This window comes from Musa acuminata, chromosome BXJ1-7 (genome assembly GCF_036884655.1).
Source record: "Musa acuminata AAA Group cultivar baxijiao chromosome BXJ1-7, Cavendish_Baxijiao_AAA, whole genome shotgun sequence".
NCBI lineage: Eukaryota > Viridiplantae > Streptophyta > Magnoliopsida > Zingiberales > Musaceae > Musa > Musa acuminata.
The window spans coordinates 40802349-40814971 of NC_088333.1; the positions used below are offsets into that span (position 1 = coordinate 40802349).

A 12623-nucleotide genomic window follows, 5' to 3' on the forward strand; every position below is an offset into this window, starting at 1 on the left:
AGGTGGGGGATCTCCTGCCACGCGCCGGACACGGTCTAGGCTTTGTCTTCGTGTCCATGCAACCCTAATCTCGTGAGGAAGGAAACCATTGAGCGCTCAACGGAAGAATCTACACTGATTTCTGCGACGTAAGATGACCCTCACCGTCTCAGATAGAGGCTTTTCATCTAAATAGAAAAAGAAAATATCGTCGTGAGATGAGATTTGTGATGTTTTGATCAATTAGATTTAAGTCTACATGATTATCAAAAGATTAAATGCTAAATTTGATTTGGGTATCTATTTAAAGATTAAAATTGAATGTGTTTCTCATGCTCAAGTAAGTAATTAATGAAAAAAAATATTTTTTATAAATAAATATGTTTGAATAATATTTTATAATGAATTAATCGAAAAAAATATTCTATGATACAAAAAAAATATATTTCTTAAACATACTACAGATTGTCTTTATTCTATGATAGAATATTTCACTTACAAACATCCTTAAAAGATTTCAACAAAAATATAGTAAAAGGGTTGTACTCATAGCCACAGCTAATTATTGATGGGTGGGTCTCATGATCTCATCAATGGGTGATCATGCAATGGTTGCCCGTCTTCTTAGATTATCTTCACAATTAAAGCAAACAAGAGTATCTTTTCGGACCATATTCTTCTTAGAATACGACGAGCAAGTGATGAGCTGATTAATCATTCTAATTAGGTAGATCCACTATGAGTGACATGGTCCATTAAGAACCACTTCTGACCAACATTATATTGTTCCAATAATTAGCACCATTAAGTGACTTCAAAGAACCTTTTGCTGCTTAAAAGAATCGAGTGCAAGGACAAGAGAAAGGCATAAACTTACATGTTGTGCAAAGTAAGCATCACTCGAAAGACCAGCAATTGGCTCGCTTGCTAGGGAATGTGCACTCCTATTTGTCTCTCACTTCCTTAATGGTTTTATGTCTATTTTATTTCCCACTTTGATGTTGTCATTCTGCACTTTGAAGTCACCAGCAACAACTTAGGTTGCATTGGCTACATTAACCTACTCATATACCCTTCTCATATGTGGGATCAGTTCAGACTGCTAAACCTGAGCTCAACATATTTCTTCGATAAACCTCCAAGAACTGATGATGTATATGCAGTCATATATAGACTTGGTTTGATTCAGTAAGGTTGAGATAAAAAGTCGTGTGCTTGTGGAAGCCTTGATGGAACTTTCATGATACAAGAAAAGTCAGCTCAAAGTTGGCCATGCTTTATCCGCAAGAACATAAAATGATCCGACGAAATCGATCGTGCGAAGGTGGATGAGTAGAACACACACTTCATTGAGTGCAGCGGATAGCAACGACGGGGGTCAATCACTATGTCTTTTTCCGGCATGCTCGTCCAACTCGCTGCAGCGTGATATGAGTGAGGGACTTGAATTGTTTGAGGTAGATGAGAAGAACAACCGAGACGACTGTGCTCGAGAGAGGACCGCTCAGCTTGCGGTGGGGTCTTTTTCTCGTGCCTATCTCATTACGTGTAAGCTGCTATGGAATGAGAACTTTTGAGCTTGCTTAAGCTTCGATCATGTTATGATCTTAGACTGTGAAGGTTATGTAAGTTTAGATCATGTTTATGTTGTCTTCTACAGCCTTTGTCGAGTGCAACAGCACCTTCTTGTCGTCGGTCGTCAGTCATTATGGCTGACACAGGAAGAACAGAGGAGTCATCCTTCCTCCTTGCTTTTGGAAACCCTAATGACAGGTTACCATGCACGATGGATGATAACACCTCCGTCTTCCGACCGACGCAACCCTGAAAAACGTCGACGTGAGTGATGATGGACTTCGCCCTCTCCCACGCTGCCACGCCGTCAGACTTTAGTCTTCTCCCACACCGTCTTGTCGCACGTGAGACACACAGTCGCTCATGCTCGTGCGCAAACATACATCGCTTTCCCCCACGCCGCCACACGCAGGCTGGTGCGGAATAGACCATGCAGAGCTCGGTCAGGTCGCGTCATCTCCGTCGCTTTATGGAATGTAACACCGGTTAAGATCACCGCTGAAGCAGTTCGCGTCTTTTTAAAGCGGCGGGTGGACGGAGGCGATCGTGTCACCTCTGCGCTCGTGGCGACAGCTCTTCTTTGGAAGCGTGCGATGGCGGAGGGAAGAGACAGCGAGGCGGCCGCGGTGGGTGGGGGCGGCGGAGGGACGGCAAGGCTAGTGGCTGGGGAGCTACGAGAGCTGTGGAGCATGGCGGCGCCGATAACCGCCTTGAACTGCCTGGTTTACCTGCGGGCGATGGTGTCGGTGGTGTGCCTGGGGCGGCTCGGTCCTCTGGAGCTGGCCGGCGGTGCGCTCTCCATCGGGTTCACCAACATCACCGGCTACTCCGTGCTCTTCGGCCTAGCCTCCGGCCTCGAACCGCTCTGTTCCCAGGCCTACGGTTCTCGCAACTGGGAGCTCATCTCCCTTTCTCTCCAGCGCACCATCCTGCTCCTGCTGCTGGTCGCCGTTCCCATCGCCGTTCTCTGGGTCAACCTAGGCCCCATCCTCGTCGCCCTGGGGCAGGACCCCGCCATCACCGCTGTCGCCGCCACCTACTGCCTCCACTCCCTCCCGGATCTCCTCACCAACGCCCTTCTCCAGCCCCTCCGCGTCTTCCTGCGCTCCCAGGGCATTACCCGACCTATGGCCACCTGTTCCGCCGCCGCCGTCCTCCTCCACATTCCTCTCAACGTCCTCCTCGTCTTCGTCCTCCGCCTCGGCGTCCCCGGCGTGGCGCTCGCCGCCGTCGTCACCAACCTCAACATGGCCCTCTTCCTGCTCGGCTACCTCCGCGTGTCGCGCGCCTGCGAGCTCACCTGGCGGGGCTGGTCCCGGGCAGCCCTCCGCGGGCTCTCCCCGGTGCTCCGCCTCGCGCTCCCCAGTTGTGTCGGCGTCTGTCTCGAGTGGTGGTGGTACGAGATCATGACCGTGCTCGCCGGCTACCTCCCCGACCCCACCGCCGCTGTCGGCGCTACCGCCGTCCTCATCCAGACCACCAGCCTCATGTACACCGTCCCCATGGCTCTCGCCGCTTGCGTCTCCACCAGGGTGAGCTCACCTCGTCCTCCCCTGTCTCTCTCGGTCGGCTATTTGTTCGCCCACCGTCGCAGGTGTCTTCTCTTCGACGGTGTTGCGCCGGAGCATCGGACGCAGGGGTTATTCGCCGGTTGAGTCTCTCGTGTCGGCCTCTCCGTTTGCCATATCGGGCAACTTTTCGATGGCTTTCTAGAAAGCGCTATAAGAGAGAGTTACTACAGTGTTTGTACCAATCAAAAGTCGCCACGCAGGGTTCTGATACTGTTCCATTGGTCATCTTCGAAGCTTGTACATTAAGATGCGTGTTGTTGTCGTGCTGCCGTGTTTGCAGCTCTGCTGTCTGCATACCAAGGCCTGATGTTGTGATGATCCATGCAGGTGGGCAATGAGCTGGGCGCCGGGAGGCCGAACCGGGCAAAGATGGCGGCGCTGGTGGCTCTCGGCTGCGCGGTGGTGATTGGCGTCATCCACGTCGTGTGGACCACCATATTCCGGGAGCAGTGGGCGAGGCTGTTCACGGCGGACGCGTCGGTCCTGCGCCTAGCGGCAGCGGCGCTGCCGCTCCTGGGGCTGTGCGAGCTGGGCAACTGCCCGCAGACCACCGGGTGCGGCGTGCTACGGGGGACCGCGAGGCCGGCCGTGGGGGCCCGGATCAACCTGCTGTCTTTCTACCTGGTGGGCGCGCCGGTGGCGGTCGGGTTGGCGTTCCAGCTCCGGGTCGGCTTCGGCGGGCTGTGGTACGGCCTCCTGACGGCGCAGGCGGTGTGCGTGGTGCTGGTGCTGGCCGTGGTGCTCCTGCGCACCGACTGGCAGGTGGAGGCGCTGCGTGCGAAGAAGCTAACCAACTTGGAGTTCCCGGTTATAGCCGAGGAGGGGATGGGGCTAATGATCACCGACAGTGATGATGATGAAGCCGTTCAAGTATAGAGTGGACCATCAATCTCGGGCTCAAGAGCATGACCCTCTTTGATCAACTTGCTTGGCGGTTGTGGTTGGTAAAGGATGGGGGAGGGAAGCTCACAAAGAAGCTTTTGGGTGATAAGGATGACTACTGTTGCTTTTGGGTTGGTTCTGCTGTAAAGGTTCTTTCTTCTCCCTCGTCTTACTGTGGTGTTGGAGATGTCCATATCTTGGGAGGGCCAAGCACAGGTGCGTGTGGATAGATCGAGAGAGCTTGTCAGGCTAAGGTTCTGAATCGAATGATGCCTTCAAAGTGGCTGGTGGCATATTGCGTTATCATCTTCTAAAGGTGGAATCCTGATAATGGAGGGCATCATCATCACCCATCCTTTTTCTTTTGCACACAGCCATATGCCTACTCTTCTTTCCTCCTCTAAAACAAAACTTCATGATCATGCCTGCTCCGCCTGCCACTCATCTGCAGTAAAAATGCCGGATTCAGTAGTACAGATGCCAACTGCGACATTCTTAGGATCGGGAACCATATCTACTGAGAAGATCATTGCACTCCATGACAGATGACACCATCTCTCTCTCTCTCTCTCTCTCTCTCTCTCCTTGTGCAGAATAACCAGCTTTGGTAAAGGTGGTGTATCATTACAAGCATACGAGTAATGCTTCTTCACACACAGTTCCCTGTCCCGTGGGTTCAAAAGGGAGCATGCAGACAATGGAAGTACCCATTCCTAGGGTTGAATGGGGGCTTCATGTGGTTCCTGCAGCCTTTTGTTGTGGGACTGGAAGACGAGTGCCACCTTCTGTTCCCCTGCTCCTGCAAAGACGAATACAAAAATGACCATGCATGTCATTCACCGTATCCCCACGAAGAATACATGCATGCAGAAGGTAACCCAATTCTGTAGCCACAGAACGCCAATATATATCCACGAGCCTAAACTCGATTCGAACCGGAATCGATCTCATCATAAATCAAATCATATTAACAGTTCCAAACCGAATCGAAAGTGGTTCATTTCTGGTTTGTAGAGTCTAAAATCGAATTAGGTTATTTCGATTTGATTCCAAATCGGTCTAAGAACTAGAAAATAATCTAAAGACGATCTTAATTCCTTCTAATGGCGTGATGTGATAAGCGATCACAATATTGTTTATGTCATATTGGCATTAAAGAGCATTATTTTAATTTATGGATATATTTATTTAAAAAATTCTAATTCTCTTTTGTTTTATTTTCATAGTGCTTATCTTATTTTCTATAAACTTAGCTTGGATTATAGGGCCTCCGATAAATTCTTCCTCACGACCACTGAAAAAGATGATCTCCATGTCGTCTATTATCACATTTGGATCCTTTTTTATTGCGTGTGACGACATCAATGTAAAAGAACAAATAGTGACAACGAGCGAAAAAAGAATAAAAGTGACAAGTGATCAAAGTGATGTGAGAGGAGAAAGTTATTATTTTTATTGAACTAGGAGACGATATTTTGACGAAGATAATGCTAAAGAAACCAAGAAGGTACATGAGGGAGATGACGATGAAAACCTCAAAGAGACCACATATTAGTATGTCAAATCGAAAGAGGTAACTCGTGTTACAAAGCTTCAAACGAGTGACAAACTCCTTTATCATGAGAGTGAACGAGGGCGAGAGTAGAGGTCACAGATAATCTCGTATTTTAGAAAAAAATAAGGGATGTTTTACAGAAATAAATTGGGGATATTCTTTAAAAAAAAATCTATGGATTATTTTTAAAAGAATTTGCTCTTAATTTATTTGAATAAATAAGAAAATAGCGGACTCATGAGGGATATTTATGTAATTTTGGAAATACGCACGCTTGTTCGAATGCTCTTCTAACGCCCCGCCTCTCCCATCCCGCTCCCGATCTCGAGAAGTTCGCCAATGCCGCCCCGGGGCCGGTGAGAGGGAAACGATGACCGGCACAGCAGATTCCTCATGGCCTCGAGGAAGTGGATCGCCACCTTTCGTAGGTAATTCTTGTGTTCGTCTCTTGCCCTTGGTGGGGGGGGGTGGGTTCAGGTGTTCGCTTGTTTGTCCGATCGGAACGGATTTCCTCTGGTTTGGTTTCTTGCGAATTGCGATTGCTTGACATTGTTTCGGAATCGATTCTTGATATCTTTATGGATCTCTAGTTTGGACAAGATGCTTTTTTGAATCGAGATTAGCATTGAGCCCTAGGTGAGATAAGAAATGATTTTATGGTGAACAAAACGGTTTCTTAAATCAAGATTAGCAGTGAACCCATTGCGAGATGAGAGACCTACTTGGTCAGAGTCTGGGGACCTTCATTTCCACAACCTCAGACTACGGTCAGCAACCACGATTTGTTGTCTATCAATACGATGTTCTTTCATGAGTTTGGTCATCAAGGAGAGAGGCATTCATGAGATTTGTCTGTCGTGTGAGTTACTTCAGTGAACTAGGGTGTGTGGTTCTTGATAAGAAGGAACCGAAGGATTAGGTTATATTTTTGTTATGTAACCAAATCCAAGTGCTTTCAAATGCATTGTTGCTGGTTGATCCTTTTGGCAAGCATTGTTACTGAGCCATTGTTAGATTTCACAGTTTCTTTTTTCATTTTCGTCTTAGATTAGTAATGCAACATTGTCAATTGATATCTTTATTCCTCAATAATCTTTTCAATTGGGTGGTGAAAATTACAGCAGAAGACATGTTCGTCAGAAACTTCTCTTTTGCACTCCTCCTACCACACACCAGCCACCAGTGCACTAAAAAGCATGACTTTGATTAGTTTACATGACCAGATAAAGAGATATTTGTTTCCTGTGGCACTATGCCCAGGTTGATGCTCCCATCAATCCGGTTTTTATCATGTGTTGTTAAGAGAGCTTTTACAGTCCTAGAAGTGGATGAGTGCATGTTGCTCTGCCTAGTTGATACATAAACATGTGTCCGACATTTTGAGTATGTTCTGTCTGCAATTTTAATTACATGAATTATCATTTTCTCGGCAGGCCAAAACAAATCTTGAAGAGTGCCAACTTCAGTCGGTGGTCAGTGGTATGTGTAACACTCCCATCCTTTTCATTGACTTGGGTTTTCATCATATATTAATAGATATCACCATCTTTCTGTTGATTTATCTGGCTACCGAAGTCATTTTATAGGAATAGCTCTCTTTGTTGATTGGTAGGTCTGCATTTTGACTTATGTATCCATTTCTGATTTTATTTTCTACTTGTTATGAAGCTTATCTTCTGCACAGTTTGCTGTCTATCAAGACGATGTTCTTTTTTCTAATGAAGAAAAATTAATTTGCTTTTTTGTTTTTTATTATTTCACTTGATTTTAATGTTTCATTTCAAATCCTATCAAGCAATTTCAAAGACATAAAGGAAATCACACATGTATTAGATACTGGTTAAGAAGTGAATTAGTGGGAGTTGTAGGTGCTAATGATTGTCTTTTGTCATAATGAAGTGGTGGGAAAGTGCTAACATTCTTGACTCCATGGAGAACCTATTTTGACCTCTACTGAGAAGACAAAGGATGTTAAGCAAATTGTAAAAATTGGTTCTAGAAATCCAACAAGTTCATGCATAACCCTTTTGCATATGATTATACAATTGAATTTGTTGCTAAGGTTGTTTATATCAAAACTTAAGAATAAATGAAGAATTGTTATGGTTTTTATAATCAAGATATTTTCTTGCCGTTCAGTTGATGTTGTTGTGTTATCGTTCGCTTTAGGCAAGGAATGTTAGGATTATCTGAACCCCTCTCTCTACTTCTGACACATGCCCAAATGAAGAAAACAGTGAGCTCAGAAGTTCTAGCTCCATTCCTTTACCATTTATATGCTTTACATCTATTCTAGTATATTATTATGATTTTTTTTTCAGAAAAAAATGGTGAGGAAATTGAAACTATTGTTCCTGCTTCTACATATGCTCTTGTCAAAATCCATATGCATCTTGTGTTTAATGGGTTAGGGCAACACATTCCTTAATGCTTAAATATTGTTTTGCATGATGATTCTTTTAAGTGCTTGTAACTCTTTTAATGATTACATTTTGGATAATAATTTGTAGTTGTTGGCAAATCTGCAATGCATACAGTTAATAGCATTGGTCATGGTTAGGCACTTTGGACTTGTTGAAAAATATCTTTTCGATGATATTTATAGCTGTCGGCAAATTTGCACCAGATATTGTTCAAGGTGTTAGTCATGGTTAGGAATTTTGGACTTGTTAAAAATCTCTCCTTTCTTTTAGGTTTTCTTTAGAGCACTAGGCATTGCTTAGAGCATTGGTTGCCCACTATAGAACTCTGTTTGAGCCTTTAGATCAGGTTGATATCTGTAATGCAAGAAGCAGATGAGAGTCCAAAATATTCTGTCGTTTCTGAAACCCAAAGAGACCAATTACCAACCTCCTTAGCAAATGGGATTATGTTTTTGAATCCTACAACACATGGAAACTAGGTCCACTCTTGTGGTGATCACCCACATATCCAGCACTGGTCCATGCATGTTGTGAAGACATTAGTCATGCACCAGAGCTGAAACATTACTTGAAGACGAGCCACACAAGTGGTCCATGCATGTTGTGAAGACATTAGTCATGCACAACAGCTGAAACATTAGATGAAGAACCACAGAAGTGCCAGTGGGTAGAATCTGTTGCTAAGAACCCAACTCCGGTCCCCAACTACAGCAAGTTTCCTAACCGTAAGCATACCACTGATGGAATCAGATTCCAGTTAAATCAAAACTTTGCATATCAAAGTCCTTTGATATGCCACAGAGTTCTAGTGCGACAAATTATCACCTTGGATACCTCTGCTTTGCACAGTTCAACATGTTGTAGATATCCCTTTGGTTTCTGAAATAACCAATCACTTAGTCAAACTAAAGAAATCTTAGTCATCGACTGGGGTCACAACCATGTGCTCTGTACTTGTTCTCTTTTAATCTTTCCTTTTTTCCGGAAATGAATCAACCATACAAGACTCTCACCTCCACAAGAACATGAAATTAATTGAGACAATACCCGACCAAAGACCTCTTCAAAGGAGAACAAGCGGGCACTGCAAGGGCCTAGAACCATGTGCAATGTTGGAACAGCTGCTCACCATTGCGATGCCCAAATCCTGTTACACATGCATGCAAACAACAGTGGTCTTAATCAATGAGATATCTATTTTGATACTTGCTCTTTGCAGTAGTTGATTTATGAAGAATGAATTAGTTCATCTCATCCAAGTTGCATGAAACAGATCAATGCATTAGAAATTTGGTATCTTGTGATCTCATTTAATCCAAATATTTGTATGCAGACAATCTAAGCTCCACTCGTGCTGTTGACTCTGCAGTAAGTTCCTTCCCATTAGAGATTACAATTTCTCTTACATTAAAGTGCATCTTTAATTATTTTATCCGAAATGTTGATCTTGGTTCAAATACTTTATACAATATGCAGAGGAAATCTATATTGACAGGTTACTAGTAAGAACAGATAAATAGAAATATATTAAGTTGCATCAGTATTTTCCTTTTGTCGTAGAATCACCTAATGGATTGGGTTGAAATTTTGGTGCTAGGGACTTCAGGTATTTGGGATCATGTTCAATAATGTCCTTGTCTCATGGACTTTGAATGAAGAGGAGGATCAAGGTCAAATGGCTTCTGAGTTTATCCTATCTCGAGTCCTGTGTTTTGACAGCACTCGTTGGCGACAACTCTCGTAAAGCTCCCTTGTCCAAATGATGGAACTTTTTCTATAGGAGTAGTCAGTAGCTTTGTGATGTGTAGATGATGCCTTTTGCACCTCGTCCAAAGAACACCAACGATGGTGTCCTACTTCCTAGTCTATATGCGATGATATATGCCATGCACACCTTGTCGTGGGTCCATTCGCATTTGCATATATTAACCATCCGAATGACATGGTCATCACTTCATTGCATGACCTTCCTGTCTCTTTGGTCTACGTCGTTTGTATTCTGTCAAGATATAAATTCAAGTAAAGTATTAATCATTATGTCATGAACTTTATTTATATTTTATTCTGATTCTGCTTCCAATTTTTAGGAATAATATGATTCTAGTTTCAATTTGATTCGAAATCATCGAACCCAATCTCTTTCAATTCCGGTTCGGTTCGAACAGACCCTGCTTATATTCCTCATCGTTCAGACTCGCTCAAGACTTCCACTTCAACCTCACGTGCCAAACATTCCTCCGAATCCCCATCCTTTGTCATATATTCTAATGTCTCCAATCGAATGGTCATCTCCCATACCTCATCTCTTTCGCGCCCGCCCATCATCCATCATCCATCATCCATCCTTATCCGCCCACGTCCCAAACGCACAGCCAACGCCGCCCTCTTTTCCCGAATCGCTACGTGTCGATCTGCCAGCGGTCGGACCGCCGGCCGCCGGTACGGCTCGGACCGGGTCGCGACAAAACCGGTGACGCAAGCCGTGACAGAATCCCGCCGCAATCCTCGCCAGGTACGTTTTGGGATGGCCTATGCGCGACACGTGTCGACCGGGGCCCCGGCCCGGACCGGTCTGCCACCGCGTTGTCTTTGTTCGGCCTCCCGTCCCTTCTCCCTCGCGTTGTCTTGCTTTCCCGAGTTTTAAAGCTCCGTCGCGCCTGTTAATCAGCTCCACGATGATTGCTGATCGAAGCGAACCGGCGATGAACGGCGGGTGTCTGCAGCTGCCGCCCGGGTTCCGCTTCCATCCCACGGACGAGGAGCTCGTGATGCACTACCTCCGCCGCAAGTCCGCCGGCCTCCCCGTCGCCGTCCCCATCGTCGCCGAGCTCGACCTTTACAAGTACGACCCCTGGCAACTCCCAGGTAGAGCTTCTGATCTCGACCGCGTGTGATGCCTGCGTGGTCTGGGTCGGATGGTGATCAACCTGTGATCTGTCGTGACAGGGATGGCGTCGTACGGGGAGAAAGAGTGGTACTTCTTCTCGCCGAGGGAACGGAAGTACCCGAACGGGTCGAGGCCGAACCGGGCGGCAGGATCAGGATACTGGAAGGCGACCGGGGCGGACAAGCCGGTCGGGGCCCCCAAGCCGGTGGCCATCAAGAAGGCCCTCGTCTTCTACTCTGGCAAGGCCCCCAGGGGACACAAGACCAACTGGATCATGCACGAGTACCGCCTCGCGGACGTCGACCGCTCGCCCCGCAGGAAGAACTCGCTCCGGGTACGTATACACCGTTCCTGCCGCCTGTCACCGTACTAATCCATTCTCGTCTCTCTGAGGTGTCTCCCTTTGGTACGAAGAGCCAAAGCCCGGGGGCGTGGGTGACCACCCTGCTACAACTTGCCCAACGTTGGCTTCGCAGGTTGCTGCAGGGTGAGGGAGGCGTTGGATGCTTGTACCATTTAACGCGATTATAATGAACGGTAGTGAGTGAGAGTGGTCACAGGAAATGACTCTAAAGAAGAAAACAAGTATGAGCAGGTTGACGGAAACAGAACGATATTAACATTTGGGACGTGTTGTGGTCTGCAGCTGGACGACTGGGTGCTGTGCCGTATCTACAACAAGAAAGGAAGCAACGGCTCGGACAAGTTCGGGACCCGGGACCGGAAGCCGGCCGGGTCCAGGTGCCTCCGGCCGCCAGAGGATAGGAAGCCGGCGCTCGGTCCGCACGCGCCGCTGCCGCTTCCGGCTGGGATCGCCCCTGGGCCGCTGCTGACGGCCGAGCTCGCGGACAGCTTCGCGACGTCGGACTCGATGGCGAGGCTGCACGCCGACTCGAGCTGCTCGGAGCACGTGCGGTCGCCAGAGTTCACGTGCGAGAGGGAGGTCCAGAGCCAGCCACGGTGGCGCCCCACCGAGTGGAACCGGGCCTTCGCTCCCGCCGCCAACTCGGTCTTCCCTCACCCCGAGCCGGGTCTGCTCTCGTCCGAGTTCGGCGACTCGTTCCAGGACATCCTCGTGTACCTGGAGAACCCCTTTGAGCCGTACGCTCACTACGTTAGCACGTAGCGCCAACCGAGTGGACTCGGGGCCCGACTGTGGAATCGGCTGGACGAGGATTGCGGCCGTCGCGTTGGTCTGAGTTGACTCGTAGATCCATAAATTGTCATCAATGCGTGTGTATATGTAGATTGGTTCTTTATGGGTGGGTATACACTACAATGGCAAAATATTCACTCTCCAACCCTCCAAAGTTTACAGATCTAATCATTTGAAGCCCCTGCTGTCATCTGAAGACAACCCACAATCCCAGGCGTTCCCTTTCCAGCACAAACGTACAACGCTGGTATCATCGTCCATAGCTACTGTCTCTCTCTCTCTCTCTCTCACATTGCCGGCATCATCCATTCCTACGAGCTGGCATTGACAGTGAACTAAAGCCTCTCTCTCTCCTGTCTATTCTACAACGCATACACAACGTTTGTATCATTCATTCCTACAAGCTGGCATCGACAGTGAAGAGAAGGCCTCTCTCTCTCTCTCTCTCTGCGCGTGATCATCACGTTGCCAAAAGATCATACGATCACACCGCACGTTACGGGGTAAAACAATATAGGAAAGGCCTCTCTCTCTCTCTCTCTCTCCGGTTGACGGACGCCAACCAGTGTCGGCGACTACCACCGCCCCGGCACCC

General features: G+C 47.1%; 2 protein-coding genes and 1 long non-coding RNA gene across 3 annotated transcripts; all 3 read left to right on the forward strand.

Moving 5' to 3' along the window:
* Positions 1 to 2089: 2089 nt before the first annotated feature.
* On the forward strand, positions 2090 to 4376 carry LOC135679419 (protein DETOXIFICATION 54-like). Its single transcript, XM_065193158.1, has 2 exons — positions 2090 to 3086; positions 3453 to 4376. Exons 1-2 carry the CDS (start codon positions 2148 to 2150, stop codon positions 3999 to 4001), a joined length of 1488 nt encoding a protein of 495 aa, XP_065049230.1. The 5' UTR covers positions 2090 to 2147; the 3' UTR covers positions 4002 to 4376.
* Positions 4377 to 5861: 1485 nt separating this feature from the next.
* On the forward strand, positions 5862 to 9972 carry LOC135680043 (uncharacterized). The gene is made up of 4 exons (XR_010515399.1): positions 5862 to 5990; positions 6996 to 7041; positions 9319 to 9353; positions 9583 to 9972. It is a non-coding gene; the product is annotated as an uncharacterized LOC135680043 (long non-coding RNA).
* A 635-nt stretch (positions 9973 to 10607) lies between these two features.
* Positions 10608 to 12173, forward strand: LOC103992618 (NAC domain-containing protein 48). The gene is made up of 3 exons (XM_009412403.3): positions 10608 to 10850; positions 10932 to 11206; positions 11519 to 12173. Exons 1-3 carry the CDS (start codon positions 10661 to 10663, stop codon positions 11996 to 11998), a joined length of 945 nt encoding a protein of 314 aa, XP_009410678.2. The 5' UTR covers positions 10608 to 10660; the 3' UTR covers positions 11999 to 12173.
* The last annotated feature ends 450 nt before the right edge of the window (positions 12174 to 12623 follow it).

Excerpts from the sequence above, each read along its gene's own strand:
- LOC135679419 (XM_065193158.1), top strand. The coding sequence starts at position 2,148 with ATGGCGGAGGGAAGAGACAGCGAGGCGGCCGCGGTGGGTGGGGGCGGC. Across the intron at positions 3,087-3,452 it reads CCGCTTGCGTCTCCACCAGG|GTGGGCAATGAGCTGGGCGC; the intron begins GTGAGCTCACCT and ends TGATCCATGCAG.
- LOC103992618 (XM_009412403.3), top strand. The coding sequence starts at position 10,661 with ATGATTGCTGATCGAAGCGAACCGGCGATGAACGGCGGGTGTCTGCAG. Across the intron at positions 10,851-10,931 it reads CGACCCCTGGCAACTCCCAG|GGATGGCGTCGTACGGGGAG; the intron begins GTAGAGCTTCTG and ends CTGTCGTGACAG. Across the intron at positions 11,207-11,518 it reads GCAGGAAGAACTCGCTCCGG|CTGGACGACTGGGTGCTGTG; the intron begins GTACGTATACAC and ends TGTGGTCTGCAG.